Source organism: Sebastes umbrosus, chromosome 17 (assembly GCF_015220745.1).
Source record: "Sebastes umbrosus isolate fSebUmb1 chromosome 17, fSebUmb1.pri, whole genome shotgun sequence".
Lineage (NCBI taxonomy): Eukaryota > Metazoa > Chordata > Actinopteri > Perciformes > Sebastidae > Sebastes > Sebastes umbrosus.
This window is the reverse complement of record NC_051285.1, coordinates 20,164,447-20,191,116: the sequence shown is the minus strand read 5'-3', so window position 1 is coordinate 20,191,116 and position 26,670 is coordinate 20,164,447. Positions and strand designations below refer to the sequence as shown.

Genomic DNA, 26,670 nt, shown 5'->3' with positions numbered 1-26,670 from the left:
ATCAAGGCCCCCCAAGTAGCATTAGCTTATGGCCGGGGTCCCCCATTTGCAAGATGTCTTTAAGACCCATTGACAATACCATGGGAAATATTTTAAAAATAAAACTTGGCATAGCAAATACGATTCTGATATCTTGGATATTATAAATTAGATTTATTAGATGGACAAACGTTTATTATGACATATTACACAGGATGGATCCCTCGACATCTCAGATAATCTTCATCTCTTCTGTGCTCAGTACATCTTCCTCCTGAGACTCGAGGCTGATTAGTTTTCTGCTGGCTGGAATGATCATCCCATCAGGACAGAGGGTTGCCTTTCCCCGAACTAGCTGTGGGAGCTCGGGATGCTGCAGCACGACATCTGAGGAGAATGTGTTAGTTGAGTAATCTTGGCAATGATATTGTTGTTCTGCCTCTAAATATCATTTTCTCAATCTACGTACTAATAACACTATCTTCTCTTGGTTTTAGGGGATCCGAATTGAGGATATTGGAGAGCTCCGGGCTATTCCAGGTATATATACATGTATGTACACGTATGTATGCAGCACACAGGTGTGTACACACACGTATGTATGTACCAGATATTTGCCCGATGTCAATTCATTTTCTTGACACAAATAAATATGTTTGATGTCATAACTTGAATGTCTTTATTATTATTGTCCAGTGACTTGAGTCTATGTCATAGTCAAAGTAAATAGATATGATTTGTACTTGAGATCATAGATATATATACGTAGATGCCGCATTGGTCACTTCAGCCTGTTGTTGCAATACGTCAACGTCGCTGCCATACTGGGGAGGTCAGGACTGGCCTGTAAACACCAAGGCCTATGGAAAGGAGGATGGGTCACGCGTCATATTTTGGGGGTATAACACATGCGCAGCAAAATCTGGCCTGCAATCGAGCCAATCCCAACGCACCACCGCAGCTTCAGTTAGACTGCGCATGTGTTAAACCTCATACCCCAAGACCCATGTCCGTCCATGACCCAGCCTCTGTTCCATAGGCCTTGGTAAACACAAGTGAACTGGGGAGCTGCGTTTTTTTTTGTGATAAAAAGCACTGTAACGTCAACATTTCTCAACTGATATCAATGAGTCGTTTTAATATTCAAGGATTTATGATCTACGACGTGAAGCAGAAAAAGAACGTTTTGTCTCCAGTTACTTGAAATCTCGATACTAGGCTATAATCGCTGTTGGATACTTGAGTGTCTATATCAACATTAGGCTTAATGTTACATGAACTGATGAATTACTTATGTGGTGGAAAATAAGTCCTTTGTCATAAGGAATGGTTTGTTGATATGGCTTTGGCTTATTTCTCTTTTTTAATACTTGTGGAGACGTCCCTATATAATATATTAGACATAAAGATCTATCAACTATATCATTAATTTTGGTCGAGAATTAGGTAACAATAACAAACGCTAGCGAGCTCTCATCTGATGAACTACAGACGCAAATGTTTTGTAAAGATGTAACTAAAACTGTAACGTTGATGTGAAAAATTCTTCTAAGAAATGATAACTACCTATTGAATCACACCATAACAACAGACAGACCGACCGACCGGTGATCCATGAATCAGAAGTTTTTTTTGGGGGGGAGGAATCTAACTTACATTACTCCTATGGGCAGAAATATGTGTCACTAGAAACTGAATTTCAATCATTTATACTTGAATAATTGCATTAAAAACTGAATTTAAATCACAATTTTAATTTGTATTCCTTAACTTGAATTTGAATAGCATAATTTAAAATTGAATTTATTGGTTTGGAACTGAATTCCAATAAACTTGAAATTGAATGTAATGTCATGATATTTAATTCAGTTGCTCTGAAACTGTATTTGATCCTCAATGAAAATTCAACTCTCTATACTATACTCTATACCACATTCAGGTCTTATACATTGATTCAAATTCAATTTACTGAAACACATATCCGGTCATCGAGGAAGAGAAATCGAGTGCAGATTCACACAACTACCGGTCCGTGTAGCCTACATTTTGATTTGGTTTAATGATTAAATCCTGCATCCAAAGTGGCAGAAAGAAAGGTCCATCTCTGCGAAATATGACAGCTAAATAGCTTTATAAATAGCGATATGAGGCACTGAATTTGATGAATTTACTTTTTATCAGACCACGGCCTTTTTAAAAAAAAAAATTATTTACTGCTTTCCTGCAGCACTGGAAGTAAATAATGCCTTGAACGTTAATGCAAACAATTCCTACAGGTTTCTACAGGTGTAATTCAAGTTAAAACTGAATTACAGATATCTCTGTCATTTTGACAAGTCAGAATGACGTTATAGATATCTTGAATAAAAATTCTGACAGTCACAATGTAATTACGACTAGGCAAACTGCCTTTGTTGATATCTTTAATGTTAATCCGGATAGTCAAGCTTAGCTTATAGATGTTAAAATAGCTTACTATACTGTATTACCACGATACATTTGAGGATATTTGCAATTGCATGGTTTCTAGTCATAATTCTAATTGTAGATATATGAAATTGCATTTTTATTAGTCATAATGCCAATTGTGGATATCCATAATGGCATTTTTACTAGTAACAATGTATTCTAGATATTCAAAATGACATGGATATCTGGAATAGTTTTTCAGGTGGATATCTGAAATTAAAATTTTGACTGGTAACAATTAGATTGTAGATATCTGAAATGGGAGTTTTCCTAGTAAGAAATCTATTGCAGATATCCAGAATGTTCATTCTAGATATCAAAAATACAATTGTAGATATCTGTAATTGACAGCCCAATACACATCAATGACAAAAGTGACAATTTTTCCTTGGAAGTATGACATTGTGAATATCTGTGGTGACAATTGTGGATAGAAAAATGTCATTGGGGGTATCTGAAATCTTCATTTTGACGAGGAAGAATTGAATTACGGATACCTGCAATATATAGCCAGTCTAGCTATTAAATGTTAAAACAGCTTGCCATATGGCTCCACACACACCTCCCTCACCTGTTAGATCAGGAGGAGGGCGAGATGAAAGGAAAACTTTACAGCTCGGCGCCTGGATATTTTTCATTTCACTGGGTCTTTAATCCCTGAAAAAGGCCTTCCGAAGGGATTTTTCAGTTTTTAGTGACCTAAACTTTTTTTTTTTACTTTGGGCAGTTTACTGCTCACCTTTGTAACATTTAAAGTTATTCACTAGACGGGATCTATAAAAACTGGAAAAATGGGCTGTTGTAAAACTTTTGACCGGTAGTGTAAGTGTGTGCACATTTTGTGTTATAGACTTTTTTGTTGCTTCTGAAAGATCATAGCTTACAGGTGGTACCTGGATTCTTTGATATGAGGTACTTGACCCAAAAGTTTGAGAACCACTGTCTTATCTCAGGTCATGGAGTGTTGAAGGAGACTACTGAAGCATACAAACCTAGAAATGCTCATCTTGTGTTTTGAAGTGGAAGGCTTGAAGTCATCATTGCTGCAATGACAAATCGCAAGAATGAAAGTGAAACCCATATCCTGTTACCTCAAATGTAAAAAGGTGTAAAATACATACCACATATAAAAAAATCTCTTTAACCTCTTCCACTCCCTCGGCTGACTTTACTGTCTTTCTGAGGTTGGAGCAGGCTCTATTTTAGAGCTATAATGAAGGTATTTGTATCATATGAAACTAGAACTCCAAAGTTAGGCTAAATTTTGCCGAGCAAAAACTGGCATGGCCATTTTCGAAGGGGTCCCTTGACCTCTGACCTCGAAATGTGAATGAAAATGGGTTCTGTGGGTACCCATGAGTCTCCCCTTTACAGATATGCCCACTTTATGGTAATACCATGCCATTTTTGGATGCAGTATAAATGTGTTATTTTCACCTGTTCTAAATTGATTTCTGCATACTGGGGTTCCTAAACTGTTTTGGAATTGCATAAATTGGGTATCACTAGAAAGCTGAGTTGTATTCATGTGTGATGAGTTGTGTTAGTCCCCATAGTAGCCATTTCATTGTAGTGACACCATTTTTTGAAACTTGACATTACTGTATTAATTAAATGACCTGTGGTGACCTTTAGGATAATCATGGCCTCATGAAACTTACAGCCACAAGCTAGAGACCTAGAGCATTCAGAGGATAGATGGCTTTCCTAGGTAGATTGACAATAAGGGGGTTTCTGAGCAGTTTCCAGAACAAAAGCGTTCGCCATCCAATCACCGAAAAATTCAATTCTTGCAGAAATCTCCAAATGTCAAAAGTTTTTGATACCAAATCAAAGCATGACTTTTTCTATCGTGTTCCTCAAGGTCTTGGTGTGTTAATGTGGTATTTTGGAGGGATTTTTCATCATTTTTATCAATTCTTGAAGTGTAAATATTTAAATTAATTAAATTTAGCACCAAATCTGTGTAACAAATGGTATCAACCCAAACATTGCTGCAACAACTCATGAGACATAATAGAGCATGGAATGGCTATTATATACTTCCATCATAATGTTCTAAGCCCTTACACACTTTCACAATTGATTTTTAATTAATTAATAAATACATTTATTAATTAATTAACAATAAATTGTGAAAGTGTATGAGCTGCATCTCAAAGTAATCTTCAGGTTCCCAGCTTTCAGATGATGTACTACACTTCTATGTGGAATATACTGTTGACCTGCTATCTCCCCCTAAAGATCCCCTATCGTTCCCTAAAAAATAAAAAACGGGTCTATAAAAAGAGGGTTGGAAGGGGTGGAAAAGGTTAAAAGTACAAGCTGTAAGGTGGACTTTCTTACGGAAAGTAATTTTGTTATGATCCGGACTTACTGATGAATCAAATTTTTATAGCGACAGTGACACGACCAAAGAAATCGTGTTGAAAGCCAACTGACGCTCTATGGAGGACGAAACCTGCAAAAATCAAAAAATAAATGAATAAATAAAATAATGTCATTAAATGTAGCAAAAACAATATTGAAAATAAATATTCTTTATTTATTTATCTTTGTATTAATTCCCTTTTTTATTTACTCTTCTGTTTAATTTTACCTTTTATGTATTTATTTTTATTATTTTATAAGTTTATTTATTTATTTTAGCATTTTTATGTACTTATTTAACTTTTGCATTTATTTCAGGGCTGTCAAACTTAACGTGATAATAACGCCTTAACGCAAATTCATACTCCACGACACAGAACATTAGCAAGGTTTACGTAAGGCATATTATTTATTATAAATAGAATATATATAATATATAAATAAAATAGAAAAAAAATCTATGCTAGCATGTTTGTTACCTCATAAAATATATCATTCCAAATAGAATCAATGCATTTCTATTTAAGATTGTACACAGGTACTACCCTGCTAAAGCTAATAAGTTCTTCGCAAGCAAGTTCTTTGCAACTGTAAACAATAGATGCACTTTTTATAATTGTGAAGGGGAAACTATTGAACATGTGTTTGTAGATTACTGATTTTAAAACATAATTTTACTACTATTGAAAACTTAAAATTAAAAAAAATATTTATTAGTTAGTTATTAGAATTAAAAACTAAAAAACTATTATACTATAAAACTATTTAAAATGTATTCCAATTGTTTAACAAACCTCCGATTGTTTTTTTGTTGTTTTTATTCCTCTTCTACGGAGCCCCTTGAGGGACACAGCGAGAATATTTTTGAGGACTACTTTTGCATTCTCTCGCAATACTTTTCTTCTTCCATTCCTTCTGAGTGATATAGTATCTATCTATTATATTATATCTATTTCCACTTAGTTGCTCCCAGCACAACACTGCATTATGGATCATGTATGCACATTAAATCAGTGCTACTAAATACTTGCGGCAAACATGCTGCAACACCGGATTAATGATTAAAATATAAATAATTTATTGCAATTAAACACACGGTGGTTAAAGCAGGAAAGTCAGTGGGCCTTAATGAGTCTGCATTGATCTGTGAATGAATGTGAGTGATTCTTACAATCTGCTTTCCAGAGCTGCTTTATAGGTTACTGTATGAAAAGCTCCTTCATGTTCATGAAATCCCTGCAGCATCTGAAGGCAGCAGGACATATGTTGATAAATCCGCGTGAGAAGTACCGCGCAAGAGCGCAGTGCCATTACGCACGGCCGTTCACTGTGTTTACCTTCATCAAATCGCCTGAAAACTACACCAGGTTGTTACAATATAACCATACAGACCTCTACACACATCAGACTGGTCGGTTATAACTCTATATTCTGTTTTTGTGAAGGAGACGTCTTAATACTAGGGTACATCGTAGTCTTTTTTTTAGCAAAAGTAGCATCTTGTGTTTTATCCTTGAAACACATTGCAGTGAAAACGCTGTTGTGTAACATTAATTACTAAACTATGTGACCATGTACGTTATTTCTATCGTTATTATAGGCCTAGTAACTGATGGAAAATCATCTTCCATCTGTCTTTGGGTGCAGATTTGTGGTGATGTGTGTGTTGTGTTCATGTCGCGACACTCTGAACAATCAACATTTCCATTTGCTGAGCTGTTGTTATGAGGCTACATTTGACTGTGAAGAAAAAATAAAGAAATTGATTTGGTGAAACATATAACATACAGCATCTAATCATATAGCCTATGATTAGATTGGACAGATGCTATTTTAGCATAATTCTAATGTATGTCAGCTCGTCACATAGTTTAGTAATAAGGTTACACAACAGCGTTTGCACTGCAATGTGTTTCAAGGATAAAACACAAGATGCTACTTTTGCTAAAAAAAGAAAGAGACTATGATGTACCCTAGTAACCAGATGTCTCCTTCATACAAAACCAGAATATAGAGTTATAACCAACCAGTCTGATGTGTGTGGAGGTCTGTATGGTTATATTGTAACAACCCGGTGTAGTTTTCAGGCGATTTGATGAAGGTTAACACAGTGAATGGCCCGTGCGTAATGGCACTGCGCTCTTGCGCGGTACTTCTCACGCAGATTTATCAACATATGTCCTGCTGCCTTCAGATGCTGCAGGGATTTTATGAACATGAAGGAGCTTTTCATACAGTAGCCGATAAAGCAGCTCTGGAAAGCAGATTGTAAGAATCACTCACATTCATTCACAGATCAATGCAGACTCATTAAGGCCCACTGACTTTCCTGCTTTAACCACAGTGTGTTTAATTGCAATAAATTATTTATATTTTAATCATTAATCCGTTGTTGCAGCACATTTGCGGCACGTATTTAGTAGCACTGATTTAATGTGCATACATGATCCATACTGCAGCGTTGCCCTGGGAGCAACTGAGTGGAAATAGACAAACTGTATTACTCAGAAGGAATGGAAGAAGAAAAGTACAGGAACGCAGAGGTAGACCTCAAAAAAAATCTCGCGCTATGGTAGGTGTCACAGGGAAGGCTGGCTGCTGGTCCCTCTGGTATGGTGCCATCCTGTCCCGGTGCAGTACCCCTGTGCGTCCTCTGGGTGCCAGTTTGACACGATACACAACCTGCCCCACTCTCTCGACCACGTAGCAGGGACCAATCCATATACTGTCCAACTTAGGAAAGCGGCCCTTCACTCTCTTGGGTCCATAAACCCAGGCAAGGTCCCCAGCCTGAAAGTCCTGACCTTTGACGTGTGCGTCGTAGCCTCGCTTTTGACGGACCCCGGACTGTTGTGATTGATGCCGGGCAAATCTGTGGGCCGTTTCCAGTCAGTCCTGTAACTGGCTGGCATATTCTGGCGCAGCCATGGCGTCCGGTGCAATGGGCGTACCGGACGCCATTGCACCAGCTACATAGGCTAGCTCTGGTGGCGTTCTCAGCTCCCTGCACAACATCAACAATGCAGGAGTACAGCCGGTGGATTCTTGGACTGCACTGCGGCATGCCATGAGGATGAGGGGTATCTGCAGGTCCCAATCACTCTGGTCTGGGGCAGTGGTGAGGGCCAGCTTGGCACTCAAGGTCTGCATGAACCATTCCACTAATCTGTCACTTTGTGGATGAAGCGGGGTGGTCCTTGTCTTTTGGATGCCGAGCTGGTTGCACATCGCAGTGAACACCTGTGATTCGAAGTTCCGCCCTTGGTCTGAATGGAGCTGAGAGGGCATTCCAAAGTGGCTGAACATTCCTTGCACCAAGGTCTCAGCCACGGTCGTCGCCTCTTGGTCATGATGGGGGTAGGCTTCGGGCCACTTTGTAAAGTAGTCAATGGCGACTAGCACGTTCCCTCTACTGGTACGGGGTAGTGGTCCCAACACATCGACTGCCACTCTGTCCATTGGTGCCCCTACACGATGCTGCTGTAAGGGTGCACGGGACTGACCTTGGGGGCCTTTACGGGCAGTACAGGCATCGTAGGGCGACAGTAGTCTTCAACATCCCTCCTGCTCTGGCCCCAATAGAATGTCTGTCTCAGCCTTCTCAATGTCTTTGTCACCCCAAAGTGACCAACTCCAGGGGATCCATGATGCACCTCAAGTACTTCCCCGCGGAGATTTTTGGGTCCAACCACTTGCCATCGTAGCACCTCTTCAGGATTCCTTCCTGCAGCTCCACTCCAGGCCATTGAGACCAGAGGCCTCTGACAGTGGCAGATTGGGCAACCAAATCTTCCCAGGGTGGCCGGATGTCTTTTTCCAGCCACCCTATGACCATTTCAAGATCAGGGTCCTTGAGCTGCAGTTCTCTCCACCCTCTCTCATTGTCGGGTAACATGGCCCGACAGATCACCTTTCCGGTGTGCAAGTTTGCCGCTTCACGTTCTTCGGCCTGTTTGCAGTGGTGACAGCCCGGGGCACATGGTCGGCGGGAGAGACTGTCTGCATTCGTGTGGCTTTCACCAGCTCTGTGCTGTGTGGTGAACTCTGACGCCAGTCTGGGGTGAGGCTCGAAACCCTCTATGAGGATGTCTTCCACTGCCAGTGCTTTCTCTAGAGCTTCTTCCAGGGTCTGAGGGTCAGCCAGCCGAACCTGTTGCCATAATGGGAGGGGTAGAAGGCCACGAATGAATGCCTCCTTGGTTAGCACCAAGCGTGTTGCATCATCAAAATCAGGGAATCCTCTTTGGGCGAGGTAGCCCAGCTCTGCCGCCAACACTCCCAGCTTTTCTCCAGGTGCCCGCACTCGTTTGTTGAACCTCTGCCGCATCACAACTGCGGGGGTGGTGCTCCCAAAGCGTCTCTCTAGGGCCCTAGATATAGCTTGTGGGTTCTCCAGGTCGGCCACAGTCGCATCCAGCAGTACTTTCCTTGCCTCACCTTCCAAAGCCAAGATTAAATGGACAGCTCTCTCTGCAGGGGACCAGCCATTGGCTGATGCTAGAAGACAGAACTGGGCCCAGTATGTCTCCCATGAATTGAGTCCATCATAGCGCCCAACGTTCAAGAGGGTGTCCCTGGGGGTTGGGGCCGGGGCCGTCTTTTGAACACTCATCAAGGCTGTGGTAAGCGCAGTAGTCAGAGCAGGTATCAGGTCACCTGGTTGGTTAACGGCAGCAGGTGAAATAACTGGGGCCGAGGTAAGGGAGCTACACTTGCCAAGTCTCCCCACAGGGTGGGTATCCGCACTGGCGCCATCACCGGAATGTGGGGTAGTTTTTGAACCCCGAAAATCAACAGGAACATTAGCATCATGTCCATTGCCTCTTGAGTTATTCAGAAAATTTCCAAAAGCACGCCCCATTGCAATGCTCATTCTCTGCATAAAGCCATCTTCGATTGTAGCTGCAATGTCTTTCTCTAACTCTGGGATAGACTTTGGTTGGCCACCCATTTTACCTTCGGGAGCTGTCAGAGTGGTGACATCATCACTGACTGATTGGCCGATGCGAGGTCTGTGTGCAGCTAGATTGTTTACATCTGATCCTCCGGAGCATGGACCGGCGGTTGCTGCCAATTGGAACGGACTGTTTTTCATCACAGCAGGGACATCAGTCAGCAATGTAGCGAGCGGTGAGTGAGTTGCTTTCCCCACTTTTCTCTTTACAACCGGGCCATCATCTGTTGGCTTCCTCATCGGTGTTTCTGAGGGGGTGTATACGGCGTAGAAGTCCGACTTTTCGATCTGTTCAGCCATCTCGTTCCTTCGGTGGTAGCTAGCTGTGGTAGCCAGCTGTAGTGCGGGGAGTGGGGACGTGGGGAATCCCACTTCTGACACCAATATAGCGTTTGCAGCTCTGGAGCACCGCTGGCTAGCTAGCTAAATGATGAGGACAAGGTGGCTGAACTTTAACCGGAGAACCGGGTTGTATTAACCTAACATACAGGCTAACCCCGGGGTTGGAAGAGTGCCCAAAACAATAAAAGGCTGGTAGCCAAAAACTAGCTAATCTGCTAAACTGGCGGTAACGTTCGTGGCGTCTTCCTGCAGCTCTCTCCTTCTGCTCTCCTCTTCCTCCCACACTCCCTTGCTCTCGCTGCCCCCTCCCCTCTTTTTCACCCTGACCTATCCAGCTTAACTAGGGCAACATCTCCCCATGTGTCTCTCTCATGTCAGTCCTGCAGGGTCACTACAATATCTTAACATTACTGTAAACACTAAATATGAGTAAATAAAATGGAATACAGCAAATCAATAACATACTAAACCTATGTTTGCACAACTATGTTTACATAACACAATTTCAGTTTTATAATATTAACAACAAACGACACAACGAAGCAGCAGTATTAAGTTTTAAAGCAGAATATTTACCGTCTTTTCAACGAACTCAAAAACGGTGGAAAGTCCGTCTTCATCTTGGGCCCTCCCCTCTTGTTGGGCCGAGGCATCGGACGCTTAAAGCTTTGGGCACACATACAACATCAGGAGCGCGTGGCGGCTGCGTGGCGGCTGCATGGCATGGTGGCTGCGTAATACACGCGTCGGTTGTTCACACCAGCTGCCTGTCGGCTGCCTGTCGGCTGCCTGTCGGCTGCGTGTCGGCTGCGTGTCGGCTGCTGCTGTCAGCCCTTTCTTTCTACATAGAGTTTGCCTTTTAATGGCCATTTTACTTCATGATAAATGTGATTTATATTTATTTTAAGAAACGTGTGGTAATTTGTAAATAATAGTAATAATCCACAATTAAAACTCTATTATATTCATAAATGGAGCTCTCCAAGTCACTCTATGTTCTAGAACACTGTCCGGCACATATTTCAGAATAAAAGCCTTGTGTTAACAAATGAAGGAATTCTGTCCACAGAAAAAACGCTTGAGTGCTTTTGTTTCGAAATGAAAGCAGAAAGTGTTGATTTAAACCCCATACTTTATCAATTCATGGAGCTCTCCAAGTCACTTCAAGTTCCTCATCACTGACTGCTCATATTTCAGAATAAAAGCCTCGTGTTAACAAATGAAGGAATTCGGTCCATAGAAAAAACGCCTGAGGGCTTTTATTTTAAAATGAAAGCAGGAAGTGTTGATTTAAAAATAAGTCTTTACTTTTTTTCATCTCCGTAACATATTCTACAGATAGACATCGAAACTGTAGTAAAGTCTTGCTGGTATGATGTCAATATACTGTCACTAGATCACCTTCACTGTCTGTTGTTGCTGTGAGACGCAGCTGACACGCAAGAAAAATAAGCGAGACCTCTATTCTATAAAAAAGACGCAGCTAAGACGCAGCTGAGACGCCCGCATGAGACTTCTCATGCAGGCAGTGTGGCTGCTCTAACCTGTTAACAGGGACGCCAAAATAAAAAAACAACACGCCACGCAGCCGCCACGCGCTCCTGACATTGTATGTGAGTCCACGCTGTTAGTCGGCTCCTCACTCCGCACACATGACTGCAGTCCGTCTGTCCGTCGCACAACTTGACTGTTATCGACCACTTTAATCTTTTTGGGAATGACTTTCCTTCTTCAAGCAGAGACGGCCACCACCCGAGCTTCCATGGCACCCGTGAACTTTCAGCAAACATTTTCCATGCAGTTAATACACCGCCGCTTCCAGCCATGGATGCCAGCACACCGGCCACTGATTGGCCTTCTTCATCCCCAGTGACCTCTTTACCTCCTGTTTGCACCACTAGCTCCCCCTACAGCCCAAATGAATATAACAATTCAGAGAGCCTCTCCATCATCCCAGTTATAAACTCTCCTCTACCAAAGTGCATTTGTCTAATCTAGGCCCAATTCCATACAAACCCTAGACTGTTTTATCAAGCAATCAATCAAATTTTATTTGTATAGAACCTTTCACTCAGGTTAGTGCAGTTCAAAGTGCTTCCCAGATGACTGACATGCCAAAAGTGAGATGGAACCTGTGTGAACCGTGACAACAACAGAAAAGACAATGTGATCATTTCAGGCGATCCATGCGAGATAATAAGATGATAAAAATGTAATCAAATTAAATTAAAAGCTATAATAACAATAATGGTAGTAAAACAGTGTGAAGTAAAAACTACATTAATAAAATAACAATAAAATAGAATAAATCATACAACTTAAATACAATAAAATAGTGATTAATAAAGTAACAATGAAATAGATTACAATGATACAATAAAATAAGTGATTAATAAAATAACAACAAAAATAGAATAAAACTATACAAATGAAGTACAATAAAAGTGATTAATAAAATAACAAATTATACAAATAAAATAATAAAATAAGTGATTAATAAAATAACAAAATTATACAAATTAAATAATAAAATAAGTGATTAATAAAATAATAATAAAATATAACTTTTTAAAACTTAAATACAATAAAATAAGTGAATAAAATAATAGCCATTCTTTTTTCATTGAATTAATGATTTTATAACCTAATACAGCTGGTTTTATGCTTTTAATGGAGAAATAAAGTGGCAACGGCCAAATGACGAACTTGAGACTTCACTTAGTAGTCCACTAACCAAAACCTCTTATATACAGTCTATGGCGGCGTTGGCTAATATACAACGCGATGCATAAAGTTGTAGGTAAGGTGGACCTCAGAAATGGAGAACCAACTCGTTGATTTGTGGCAACAAGTATCCATGTAGGAGTACCCTATTACTTACAGCAGCCAGAATACAACAATATTCAATAAATGGGCCTAGAGTCAATAAATATTTGATATAAAATGTACAATGCAATGTACAAAAATGTATCTTTATTATAAAGTAAATATCACTAACCAATTATAACGTGTGTAGTTATACCAAAACCCAGTTGTGCCATATTTAAAAGGCCAAAGCCGACAGTCACTAGTAACAGAGTGCCCTTTGTTACAGATTGATGATTTATATTAGTGGATTATTATTACTGATGTAGGCATATTAAAGTGCAAATAGCATTTACTGTTGTAGCCAGTCAAGGTGGAGCTAATTTTAACTACTTTATATACTGTTGGGCAGTTCAATCTCTAACAGTGCAAAAGCTCAAATCTTATAAGACAATCCTGGCTAATGATTGGGTCCTCAAAAAGCCTATTCTCCTAGAACAAGCCTAAAACCACTTAGTTGGTGCACTTTCACCTGTTTTTAATTCAAATGTCTAAAAGATTTGACTATCTTGAAATAAGAAGCTAAGGCACGTCCACTGCACTAGGATTATGAAAAATGGAACGTGATGATAGAAAGTCCTAACTGATTTGCACTGAAAAACAGGCTTTTGTATCATGATTTGAAGGTGATTGTACTGTATGTTTTGAAAGAAAAATCTTAATCAGTAAAAGTAACCAAGTTATAAAATAAATGTAGTGGAGTAAAACATACAATTTTCCCTCTGAAATGTAGTAGAGTAGAAGTCACAAATTGAAATACTCAGTAGATGTAGAAGCACCTAAAAATTGTGGTCAAGTATAGCACTTGTACTAAGTAGTTAGTTACTTTGCTTTAGCTGTGGCGGGATGTATCAGTTGACATGATAAAGGTCAGTCCTGCTATATTACCTGATCTTGATGCATTGTCTTGAAGAGAGTCAAGGGTTTATTTAAGATTTTAAACTTATTGGTACTAGTGCACATTAGGCATAGGACAATATGAATATTTTGTGGTCACAATTATCATCGCCAAAATATTGGAATTTACGATGTTATTCTGATAATCATCAAAATATGCTTAAAAATCGTAAAATGGCACTAAAACATACTGGAATCACTTTAAAAAATTTTAAAGAAACAAATATTTGTATTACATCACACATAGGATACACATATTTTTTTAGTGAGTGTACATTTAGTAAAGAACAATCTAAGTTAATCAGAAATCGTAAGGCTTCCTTGCATAAAGGATAAATAAAATAAAAAATAGCATATTGCGAGTTTGTTTCTTTCTTACATGGTAATATCCTGTATCAGGCTTTATTTTTGCTTCTCTAACCATGATAGCGAGCTCGACAGCTTTTTAAGTCACTCATGTAAGAATTGCCACAATTGACTTATTGCTCATCCCTAGTGCACATGTGATAAAGATGACTTGCCATGGTAAACATGCCAATCTACTTTTACTAGGCTGTCAATTTATTTAAATATTTAATTGTGATTAATCGCATGTGTCCATCATTAATCGCAATTAATCACACATGTTTTATCTGTTCAAAATGTACCTTAAAAGGATATTTGTCAATTATTTAATACTCTTATCAACATGGGAGTGGGCATATATGTGTGCTTTATGCAAATGTATGTATATATATATATATATATATATTATTGGAAATCAATTAACACAAAACAATGATAAATATTGTCCAGAAACCCTCACAGGTACTGCATTTAGCATAAAAAATATACTCAAATCATAACATGGCAAACTCAAGCCCAACAGGCAACAACAGCTGTCAGAGTGTCAGTGTGCTGACTTGACTATGACTTGCCCCAACTGCATGTGATTATCATAAAGTGGACAGTTCTGTAAAAGGGGAGACTCATGGTTACCCATATAACCCATTTTCATTAACATATTTTGAGGTCAGAGGTCAAGGGACCCCTTAGAAAATGGCCATGCCAGTTTTTCTTCGCTAGAATTTTGTCTATGTTTGGAGCGTTATGTACAGTAGCCTCCTTCGTGACAAGCTAGTATGACATGGTTGGTATCAATGGATTCCTTAGGTTTTCTAGTTTCATATGAGGCCAGTATCTTCACTCTGCAACCTAAAAATCACAAGCTGCGTTAATGCGTTAAAGAAATTAGTGGAGTTAAAACAAATTTGCGTTATGACGTTAACTTTGACAGCCCTAACTTTTACAGTTTGCAATATGTGAACAGGATCAGAGTGACCACCTTTAACAGGTGACAGGTTTTCAATCCCAACCAACAGCAGAAATGCAGAACACCACACACAAAACACAGAATTCTTCATGAAAATTTGACATTTTAATGAAACTAAAATTGTGAACACTGGAAGTTTTTTTTTATATCGACTCTATTACATTGTTGGGATTTGAGGGTTATTATCATGCTTTAAAAAAAAAAGAAAAAAAGAACATTGTAATGTGACACTTCTGTTTAAATTCCAACAAAAATTAAATAATCAGACTGCTCACAGTTAAAAACTTAAATGTCAACCTGTAAGACATTTGAGAAAAGAAATGCAGTTGCCTCATATTTTAGGGGGGCAAGAGATGTAAAAGTTGAAAAAAAGGAGGAGCAGACCAAAAAAAAAAAAAATGCATCGACAAGCACAACAGCCATTTGAGATGACACAGAAACAAAACAAAAAGATGACTTGGCGCAACACATCGCCTCTTTTCATGACTGAACCTTGTAAAGACACGTTTTTTGTTTTTTTTACTTCATTCATCATGTGTGGAATCATAAAACACTGTACCTCTTAGGTGTCAATGAATAAAACAAAAAGCCCCCTAAATTAAAAACATTTCCACAAGAGGCAGTTTAAAGGAAGGACAGCTTTTAAGTAGAGCACAAACACACACCAAAGTCCAGCATTTCCCATTACAGACGATTGATTACTGGATGAAGAAGCAGCACTTTCGGTATTTGTCTCATCTTTTGAAGATTGCTCCTCTCTCGCACCGTATAACAACACGCTCAAAGTGACATTCAGCTGCTACAGTAGTGACTTCTCTTCACTAAAGACTCCTCCAAACCCAGCATGATGTCAGGAAGCTGGTTGTGACATCATCAACAACGTCTCCCGGCCTGTGCGCTTGCCATTCACTAGCTGAATATCTGAGTAGTGTACCTTTGGCGAAAGCAGATTTCAGAGTTGTTGAACCGCACGTTAATACCTCAAACCCCCTCACGACATGATCAACATCACTACAAATAAAAAATATATTAAGAGAAACTCTGGGATGCAGTGTGTTTCGATGCTCATCGCTCCATCACAACTATTTTGAAGAAATGAGTTAAAATAATTTGTAGAAAATCAGCATTCAATATATTAAAATTGGTGCTATTGGGGGGGGGGAAAATAGGTCTACATCAGCCTTTATCAGTAACTAAATCATCTAAAACTCACGAAAAGAGACATATTGATTTTCTGTATCATTTATTCCTTTTAGTCTCATCCTACTTGTGCATCTATGGATAAATTAGGTTATAACTCAAAAATAAAAACCTTTTTAAAACACATGTTAAAAACATTATTTTGTTAAATCAGTTCAAATCAATTATGTGCTACTTCAGACATTAACTTGACAATGGACTGGCATGAGTATACGCCAGCAAGCGGTTTGTCGTCCGTCCCATTCGAACTGATTTTGGCTTTAGGTCACACAATTCTGAACACAAGCCATGACAATTTCAAAAAACCTACAAAACACAGAAATTGCTCATTGCTTTCAGCTGCATCCATGTCGCTTAAAGAAGAAATTAGGATTAGCTGTAGAACTTACACAGCATTGCAAATGTTACAAAAAAAAAGAAGAAACAAAAAAAAAAAACAAAAAAAAAAATGGCACGGATATATGCTGGAAGCAGATTTTAAACAATCAAAATTGCTGTAAAAGTATATTTTTTTCACACAGGCACCTGAACATGAAACAACAAGGGAGGAGGGGGGGGAATTTTGAAATATACGAGGAACTTGCATATAATAGGAAGAACTCGCTATGCACACACCCACAAAAACAACGAGGCCGAACTCGTCACTCACAACCTGGAAGCCTGCATCAGCGTCCTTGAGGTGATTGCACATCCTGAGGAGATGGAGATAGAAACTTCACATGATCAGGCTTTACTCTCTCAACAGTCAGTCACTCAACCCCCCCTGCCCAACACTGATTAACCATCTACTCCGCTTCAAGAACCTGTTTTTGGTTTTGCAGGCTACAATGCTAAATAATAGTTCTATCTTTATAAATGCATATTCAACTAGCCTTTTTGCTGTAGTTAAGTGCTTTAAAAAAGAGGAGCCTTAGGGCGGGAGGATGGGAGATTCTCTGATTTCCCTGTACAGGACCATCCTCTAAAAAAAGCGAGACAAAAAAGAATATTTAAAAAAGAAAAAGAAAAAGGTAGTAAGACTACAGTAACATCACATACTACTCATTTTGATCACCCTGTTTTACATTTAGAAGCCTATAGATTAATCACTGTCCACGGATAATGCTTTCAGCCTGAACAATTAGGCGTTTACCATATGGGAACCTGATTATGTCACTTTGTCGATGAACTTATGGGCAATCAGAAGAAATTAATTTGTGTATGCCAGATTAAAATGTCAATCTCCACAAGCACAGAAAAAACATAAGTCCTAAATGCTAAATGCGCAACATCTCCTCAAATGCCCTTTCTCTTCCGTCACACACCAGATCCAACACAACTGTTCTTATTCGGAGGTGATACACTCGTCCATTGCACACGCTGTACATGGAAGCCAAAAAACAAAGCATTTTAATACCAGAGAGCTGACTGAGATTAGACGTGGAAGTTAAATGTCAAGACAACTGGCTGCAGTTACGACTTTCCCCTCTTGCACACCGAGTTCAAGCTGCGCGCCGCCAAATCAGGACACAGTGGAAAGAAAATGTACTTGAAAACTCATACCCAGATCGTAGCTACCCAATAGAACACCCACTGATGGTCAGCATAATAAATCAAGATGTGCTTCACTATGACACGTGAGGGGAGAAAATTAACCTCAAAGATGCAAGATTACAGTCTAGTACACATAGAAAAACAGCGCATGGATGCAATGTGCTTTTTTTGTACTTTTTTTTTTTTTAAAGGGGAAATAAACCAGGAAAACGTATATTTTTAAGAGCCCAAAATGACAATGACAGCACTTGCATGCCATGACAGTTTCCTCAAAGAGTATTTGGTGTTTTGTCACATCACATGAGACTCTATATAATAGGACTCCAATTCAACATTTCCAATTTGAGAACATTACATGACAGGGGCCATTTGGCAAAAAAAACAATATTTAACATAGTCATGGCTTTATCAACACTACCTGAGTTACATTTAATAATTCTGTATTTATCAACTTATTTTTTCTGAAAAGTAACAGCCCAGAGCCATTCTTTCAAGGAGTATTTCTTGTCAGTACATATAGATCTCTCTAGTAATTAAAAGATAAAAGCAATTAGTTTACATAAAGTGCTATTAATCCACACATTAACCAAATCATATCTTCTAGTGAAAAGAAACCCGGACAGTTCCTTCGTTATGTTGAATAAAACCAATCCTGATTTGGAGATGGTGATGAAAAGTGATGTCACAGCTGGCCAGTTAGCAAATTTGGGCTCCCTAGACTTAATTAGATCTTTCAACACGAGCGCTTTAGCAAAAAAAAAAAAAAATCACTTTAAGGAGTTGTGCAACAAACTGAAAAAACGCACCTTAAACATTTTTGAATAAACCACACCAGCATCTTGGGTGATGATTTTGTAGCTCCATATAACCCATTTTTACACATTGTATGGATCACACGGTGTTATTGCACACTGGTTTGCAAATGTAAAATGTTATCGACAGTAAAAACATAATAGTACAACTCATCTTCACATTTCAACACAGTTTGACAAAGTGGCTAGTCGGGGGAACCTAGATTAGTATTGCAAGTGTTGTTGTGTTACTGTTATCTTTGTATGGCGATGAACAGTGACCTCTGACTCATTCATTTCCACCAGTAAACATGCAAGAAATACAATGCCATAAAAACGGAAAAGTAAAGACCAAATGCTGAGTCAGAAAAACAAAAAAAACAAAACAAAAATCAGTCGTAAAATGCAACACGTGTTCCTTTGACAAGAGGAATTGAACAGTTTTTACATAGAAAAAAAAAAAATGCAGGCAAAATAATCTGTATGGACATCCTGAGTCTTGCTGCTGAACTAATGGTACAAAACGCAGAAGACCTTATTGGTAGCAATGCCTCTTGTTTAACAATTTGTCAGTTAATTCCTAAGATCAAGGATTCATATATTAGAAGGTATATATGAATCTGAATTTAAGAATAGTCTGCGCTGACCTCATAACAATCTGCATGAAATGTATGAAACGCTTTAAGATGAAATGATTTTGCCTTTAACGGACCTGATTTTTAAAATCTTTAGCACACCTGTGATAAACAATGAAATGAAAGGGCGTAGATTTCCTTCAGATTGGGCACTTCTGTACCTGTGCTCTGGGGGTCATACTGCAGTGCAGATAACACTCATGTTAGGGCAGACAAAACAGTATAAAAGAAAAAGCAAGCGTTTTAATTTCTGGGCTCTGATTTCCCCTTAAAAAAGGACTTAAGACAAGGTTCTCCCTTCCTGGATGGGGCCTCACCTACGAGCTTCCGCTTAACTTACAGTTTAACTCCAAAGATCTTAATTTCCACAACTTCAAGGCATTCTTTGCAAAAGTGTGTTCTCCTTTCCTCCACGATGAATTCAAGCTTGCACACGGATGTGTATGTATAACGTCTAACATATCTACAATGAACTCATTTGAATACGTGAAGAAAGAAAATGACTGAGGCATCCCATAGTCAGACTGACGGCTGCCGCAGTTCAACAGGATAAAGGCTTAGGGAGGTGCAATCCATGACACCTTCCTTTGTTGAACTCCCAAACATCATCCTTAACAGAGCCACGAGACAAACAACTATCACAGCTCCAAAGTCCATTTACCGTGTCTGAGAGGCACCGATTCAACTCCTTTAACGTCCCTCCAGAGTGCGTGTGTGTGTTTGTCTGATGCCCCCAAAGAAGTCTGTTATTCCACCGGAGATTCCAAGGAAAATCTGTCATGCTAAACTATCAATGTTTTCACAGTTGTCACTTTATCTGTCCCAACAGGATTTATGATTCCAAAGGTAGATAATTGCAGCACCAGACCCAGAAGAGAAGAAGGTAAGTACTGTTGACCATCTACCTCACTGATCAGGTCCATCCTTGGTCTCATCATAAACCACTACTCTTTTTGGATCTACAGCAGAGGGGGGAGAATAAAGGTAATGGGTTAGATTATTCAACACAGTCTCAATGACGTTAGGAAATATGTGACTAAATTCCCAAAAGAACACAAGAACAATCCTGATTTAACTCTACATTTTAGTTTAGAATTATTTTATCTAAGCCAAGTTCTTGAATGCTACTTTACTTAACATCTGCGAACTTTGGCTTCTTTTGATAATATGGAAAACATTGAAAAAAATGTTTATATTTCTCAAAGTCAAGTATCCAAAGTACCATTTTGGTATTGGCACAGAAATTGAACTATCAGCACAAGTATCTAAACGTTTCAAACAAAACCCTGCCCTGGTAATAGTGCCGTATTTCATATTTGTATCTTGCGGTTGAATATTAAGCCAACATAGCCTCAAATATCATTAAACTTGTGTCTGTGTTGATATCAACAGAATAACTGCTGCATTTCACTTGCCAGCTGGCGTGACAGCAGTACCAGAGGACCATACACCAGCAGAAGATCACAGTCATTACAACAGCGTCTCTGTATGTGATTACCTTGGGCTGCTTATGTTTCTGGTGTTTAGTAATAAAACAAATGTGGCCTTTTGTCTTTCAAGGATCAACGGTTATGTGATTTTAGTCCATGATATACAGCTAACTGTCCTCGAGAGGCTTGCTGAAGGCATTAATGTAGCCTCTGTAAACGTGCTGCAATACAGCCAAACTAGTGCGAAACTGTATTTGTGTAGAGTGATTTATTGCAAGGAATTAGCTAAACACTAAACTTAAAGTCAGATAAAAGGTGAACATACACACTAATAATTTGATAGTAACCACATAAAAAAAGAGAAATATAATGTTTACTTGACTGTCATAGGCACAGTTACCAGGCTTACTCATATCATACGTCGTATTGTAAGTATAACTCCATTAACAGAAAGACAAAATGCCAATCTTTAGCTTCATGTATACAGCTTAGTAAGGATCCTCCATGTTTTAATGTTGACTAAGCAGCAAAGGCAATGCCGTTTTGAAAAAAAATATATATATTTTGAAATTCACAAACACTGCAAGTAATAGAGCTCATGATAAGGTACTCTGTAAATGAATTTAAGTGAAAAATTAAAGTCCTTTTGTTTTTCTAAATTTACATCGCGTTTGAATCAGAACCAAAACACCAATGCACTTGGTTCTGCACATTTATTAATATAGGTAACTTCAGGTGTGGACTCCCACCATTATGAATGTTGGATATGTTTCACAAATCAAACTGTTTATTCTTCTTCCGCTTTTATAATATGTTGTAGCATTTCTAGATCTAAATTCTACACTGCCTAAACATTTCTAAAAATAGAGGTCAGGAAGAAGTGAGACCAACAAGCTTGGTTTACCTTGTTTTTGCAAGTTGAAAATGAATTCCATTTCTGTTGAGGGAAAACAAAATGCATGTTATTTCAGCATTAATTGGTCATGAAGAATATTTTCCGAAAATGCAATAATGATCTCTCCAAAAAAATAAAGACATATTAAAAAAGTATCTAAATTATTGTTTCATACATTAGGCACATCAAATCTGTGTTTTAAGTTATAATCCTTAAGATTTTTGTTTTAAAAAAAATAAATGGAAGAGTCCGCCATTCCTGCACTAGATTCAAATTACCCTCACAAGGGACTGACAGGAAACTATGCAGCATGTAATCCAGGGTTACAGTTGTAATTTTATATCATTAATATCAGCCTCACTGTTTACTTTTCACTCTCCCACAGTCGAATCAGAGCTGTATTAAGTTACTGCTAATCCAAACTGAACATTTCTGAATGCTTCACATTAAAAGTATTCAGCTGTGAAAACACGGGGCGGCTTTTACTATGAAGCAGTCACAAAAGACGCAATGCATTTTGTCACAGAGGTTAGCGCTAACCACAATTGTTCATCAAAAATGTGTTGAGTACATCAGTGGATTTTAATTTTTGCAAGGCAATAGTGGAACAAGTGGCAGCAACCACACTGAGCGGTTAGATGAAGAGTTGCAGGCAACAGGCTGCACACCTCTAACTTCTCAGAAAAGTGACCAACTAGTGTTACAGTGCCCTGTTGTCATATGGAATAACTACTTGTGCCATGCAAAACATGAAATCAGATTGAAGTTGCAATTATTATTGACAGATTTCTTTACTAAAACAATGCAAGTTCGATGGCACTGTAAACACCGTTACTGTAAACACTGTTAAATCTTAAGGATTACAATTTAAATGGTTATACAAGTTAATTTGAGAGTAGATAGTCATAGTTACCTTTAGTGTGATAAGTGACAGCATCTTTAATATCAAAGGACCCCCAGCTACACCTTCTGCCAATGTCTTTAGAGTGGGCATGTTGTTTAGAGGAGCCAAACAACACAGTGGTTAGCTGGCCCTGTGCAGGCTTAGCACCATTGTCTTTACTGGGAGCCAACACAGCAGAACCTGCACCCTTGGCCTCAACTTTTGTCTTTTCCTGGCCACATGGCTGCAGCTTGTTCTCCTCCTCACTCATCACACAAGCAGGAGAACAAGCACTGGACACATTGCAAGGGGCACAAGTCCTTTTCTCGGGGTCTGGAGCCAAAGTGCCAGGCTCTAAGAATGATGGGCTATTATCAAAGCAGGGCTGGGCAGCCTTGGCTGCGACAGCCTGACACTCGCTTTGAGATGTGACCCCAGTAGTCTTGTCCTCTGCAGGCACCTGGCCACCTCCTCCTTCTGACCCCAAGTTGGGCTCATTGATGAAGGAAAGCCCCCACTGATTCTGGAAGATATCTCCCAAGGCTTTCTGATTTGTCTGAGCAGCCGGTGGGTCAAGGTGACGAGCACTAGGGAGCACAGGTTGCATATTTAAAGGGTAAATTAAAGTAAACTTTCTAAGCTCATATGCTTCTCCGTCTACAGGACTGGTTGTAGAGCTACAGTTACTTTCCAAAGGAGATGCTACATTCTCGCCACTTGGGATAGATGGGGCTAGTTGAATACTACTAGCAGCAGGAGCAAAGAAGGTACCCACTGACGGGCAGCCGTTTCCGTTTCCAGAAACAGGGCCATTAGTAAAGCTAGCTGAGGTGATAGTTTTCATAGCAGACATAGGGACCTGTGACAGTCTAACAGGAGGAGGCAGTGCCTCTCCTCCACCTTGAGCTACTTTGTTGAGGTTCTCTTTTACTTTACTTGCATAACTGATCTTGGGAACAATTTTTGCACTGCTATTGTCCACAGGAAATACTGGAGGGGGCTTGAACAAAGTCCATGAGTCCTCTTTTGAAGCTGACGAAAGCTTGGCTTTGTGCCTTTCCTCAGTCTTTTTACCAAAGGTGCCAACTATTTTGCCATCAGAGTTTTTCCTCTGAGATTCACCCATTGAAGCCTCTGACGCAACAGCCCGTCTAGCTGCTGACTGAGCTTCCACTTTATGGGCGGCTCTAAAGCCATCAAGTCTAGAAGTCACTCTCTTCTCAGTTGTCTCAAGATTAAAAGCCCCATGTTCGTGTGTAGTGTTGCCCTGCTGCATGTCTTTTTCCTTTTCTCTTATCACAATATCAGTGTTCTTGGCGTTGTTGCATCTGGCCTTGCGTTTCTTCGGAGTAGTATATCCACCTTCGGAGCCGCTGCCATCATTGTCCTTGCTAGAATAGCCATTTGTAATTAAGCCACAGTTTACAACGCCATTTTGAAGCAACACGGAGTCTTTCTTATCCATAGGTTGGCCCTCATGATGAATCAAATCCAGGGCCCTTTCCTTGTCATTTTTAAGGTCCATATTCTTCTTATGCTCTAATCCTTTGCTGCTCACTTTTGGAACAGTCGTGTACAGCTTTTGAGTTGACTTCTGCTTCACATTTGCATTACTTGTGTGTCTGTTACCATTGCTGTTGGGGGGATGCGACATACCAACAGTATCAGACAGATGTGGATTCTTCTCCCCCTCCTCCTCACTGATGTTTACTTTTTTAATGCCTGAAAGGGGAAACAAAATTAGTTTATACTGAAATGATACAACACCTCAAACATTCTTTTCTTTTCTAGCTTGGAGAAAACTGCCCCAACTGGTTGACGATTTACAAAAAAAATAAAAAATCAGTCATTTCATTTGACCTTTCCCACCTATGGAAAATTTAAGTTATGCAAAGATTTTTCGTGTACAAATATCAAATGTTTGGTAAAGTGTTTGTAATGCAATGACGCGCGATATAGGATGCTAGTCACAAAACCTGAAAAATTATGAAGACGCAGTCCCTATCATACTCATATTTAAAATTAATTAAGTATTTGTCATCAACAACATTCACATTTGGCATTAAAACTTTATCTCTACTATCCACATCAATGTAAACTGCTGTGTCCTGTGTAAACCACAAATATGCACCATAAATTTGATAACTCATTTATAATATTCATAGTCAACGTTTGTCTTTTCTGATAAATCATTGCAGCAGTCAATGTTAAGAAAGCTGAGACAGACGATAAGTGTCGTTGCTAGTTTACGTTTATAGTGTTGCCTGAATATGGATCTCCTAACTAACACATTCCAAGATGAGCTGGGTGCTCACTGTATTTAACAGGTTATGAACATGTAATATACCTCACAATTGTCAACTGCATACTGGACTGTTAGCCATTAACTTCCTTAAGATTATCTGATCTGACATCAAAGACCAGTTGCTGCTAGATGTAAAAGGAGGGCTCCCAGCAGCATATATGTGACATACATGAACCACAAATAGGTCTATGCATTGCACTAGGCATGGGCACGGCTGTGTGCCTCATATTCAATGGTGCTGCCCCTCTTGCCTGGGCACAGCACACGTATGCATCCAGCATCGCTTCACTTATTACACAGAGGCATGTTCTCGCCTATTTACATCGACATAACTGCCAGCAAACATAAGGTCGATGGTTACAGTCCGTGTCTCTCTAGCTGTAGCGGGCCGTATCTGTATCAACTGGTCATAATGGAGTTGCTGCGTGGCTTCACGTTGACTGGACAACATGCAACAGGCCTGTCAGAGATGGCTAGCGTTAGCTAATGTCAACTAGCCATCGACTCGTCGGGTAGTAACACGCCCTGGGCATCAATAACGGTTCATTGTGGCATAAGACAGCCGCCAAACACCCGCCACACAAGTAGGCAAAAGACGACAGCGACGTGGCAGAGCTGTAAAGCACCGTAGTCGCATACAATTGATTTAGTAGCCGGGTAACTGTAGCGTTAGCTCGCAGTGCTATTCTAACATGGCCGACAGGAAATGGCAGCTCGGAACATTCCAGTGGAGCCGGCTCGCTTTCCTCAACTGGACACAAGCATGCTCAAATGAATGATAGAGATTTGACTTGTGTTGAGAGCGAATCTCCGTGCACACACAACAGTTAATGCGTGTAGAGCACATGGCGACCCAGTGGGGTTTTCTCTAATGATTTAGTTGCATTTGCTAAAGAGAAATGGGCACAAGGTCAATCCCCGATATGTCAAACCACCACTACCACCAGCGACAACTGTCACGCAACGTCAGCTAGCCGACTAGCTAACGTTAGCTCACTCAATGGTGGGTTTCTGGTCCGACTGTGGCCAACTATCGGTCTAATCAGCTAGCTACTCACCCGCTGTACCCTTTCTGAAATCATTCAGGACAACAGCATAACGTTTATATTGGTAGCTCGCTAGCAGGCTGAGCTCTCAATCACGACGGAGTTAACATTAGTTAGCAAAATGCTAGTCGGCTCGTTGACATTAGCTGAGTAAGGCTAGCCACTGTTAGCTCACTTCTCCGGATGGCCCAACCTGTTTTCTTCGTCTGCGTTTCCTGATGCTGGCGCTGGAAGTGGCTCTGATCATGTTTTAGACAAGTTGGATGTTGAGTAGAGTGTCTGTCCTCTCCGTGGTGGTGGTATTGCCTTTCTTGTGCCCGATCTTTGGGCTGTTCCTCCATTGAAGTGTAGAATGTCGGACTAGTTCAACCAGTATGTGTTAGCTCGCGGGGTCCAATCACTAGCGGGGTAAAACGGAAGCTATTTGCAGCCTGTGTAAACGTCAGCAGTAAACGGCTAAAAATGGCTCTGTTTGGGGTGGTCACCGCCACTATACTCCGACTCTAGGATTTGTGCTGAGTTATGCAGTGGGGTATTTGCGGGACGTTTTTCAGATCTCGGCAGATGTTTCACACTAAAATAACGGACAAGTGATATTTAAAAAAGAATGTTTCCAGGGTGGGCAGTAACGGGGTGGGGTTGGTGTGTGGACTCACATCATATGACCGGAGGCGCTGCCACGTCTCCAGCCAGAGGACACTTCAGTGGAGGGTCCCGGGGAGGACAACCCCACTCCCTAAATGGAAAACCAACTTATTGCAAAT

At 39.8% G+C, this 26,670-nt stretch overlaps 1 protein-coding gene and 1 long non-coding RNA gene across 3 annotated transcripts; one reads left to right on the top strand and one right to left on the bottom strand.

Annotated features, from left to right (window-relative positions):
* Positions 1-234: 234 nt before the first annotated feature.
* LOC119475225 lies at positions 235-644 on the top strand. Its single transcript, XR_005203740.1, has 2 exons — positions 235-379; positions 477-644. It is a non-coding gene; the product is annotated as an uncharacterized LOC119475225 (long non-coding RNA).
* Positions 645-15,694: 15,050 nt separating this feature from the next.
* On the bottom strand, positions 15,695-26,670 carry nufip2 (nuclear FMR1 interacting protein 2). Of its 2 annotated transcripts, none has more exons than XM_037748611.1 (4): positions 26,082-26,670; positions 22,586-24,277; positions 21,682-21,714; positions 15,695-20,306 (listed from the first exon to the last, which is right to left on the bottom strand). In XM_037748611.1, the coding sequence occupies exons 1-4, from the start codon at positions 26,245-26,247 to the stop codon at positions 20,254-20,256; spliced, it is 1,944 nt and encodes a 647-aa protein (XP_037604539.1). In that variant the 5' UTR covers positions 26,248-26,670; the 3' UTR covers positions 15,695-20,253. The 2 variants fall into 2 exon arrangements, with proteins under 2 accessions (XP_037604539.1, XP_037604540.1); XM_037748612.1 differs by having other exon boundaries at positions 26,100-26,663.

Excerpts from the sequence above, each read along its gene's own strand:
- nufip2 (XM_037748611.1), bottom strand. The coding sequence starts at position 26,247 with ATGGAGGAACAGCCCAAAGATCGGGCACAAGAAAGGCAATACCACCAC. Across the intron at positions 21,715-22,585 it reads TGTCACTTATCACACTAAAG|AAATGGAATTCATTTTCAAC; the intron begins GTAACTATGACT and ends TTCCCTCAACAG. Across the intron at positions 20,307-21,681 it reads TTTCAACTTGCAAAAACAAG|ATCCAAAAAGAGTAGTGGTT; the intron begins GTAAACCAAGCT and ends CCTCTGCTGTAG.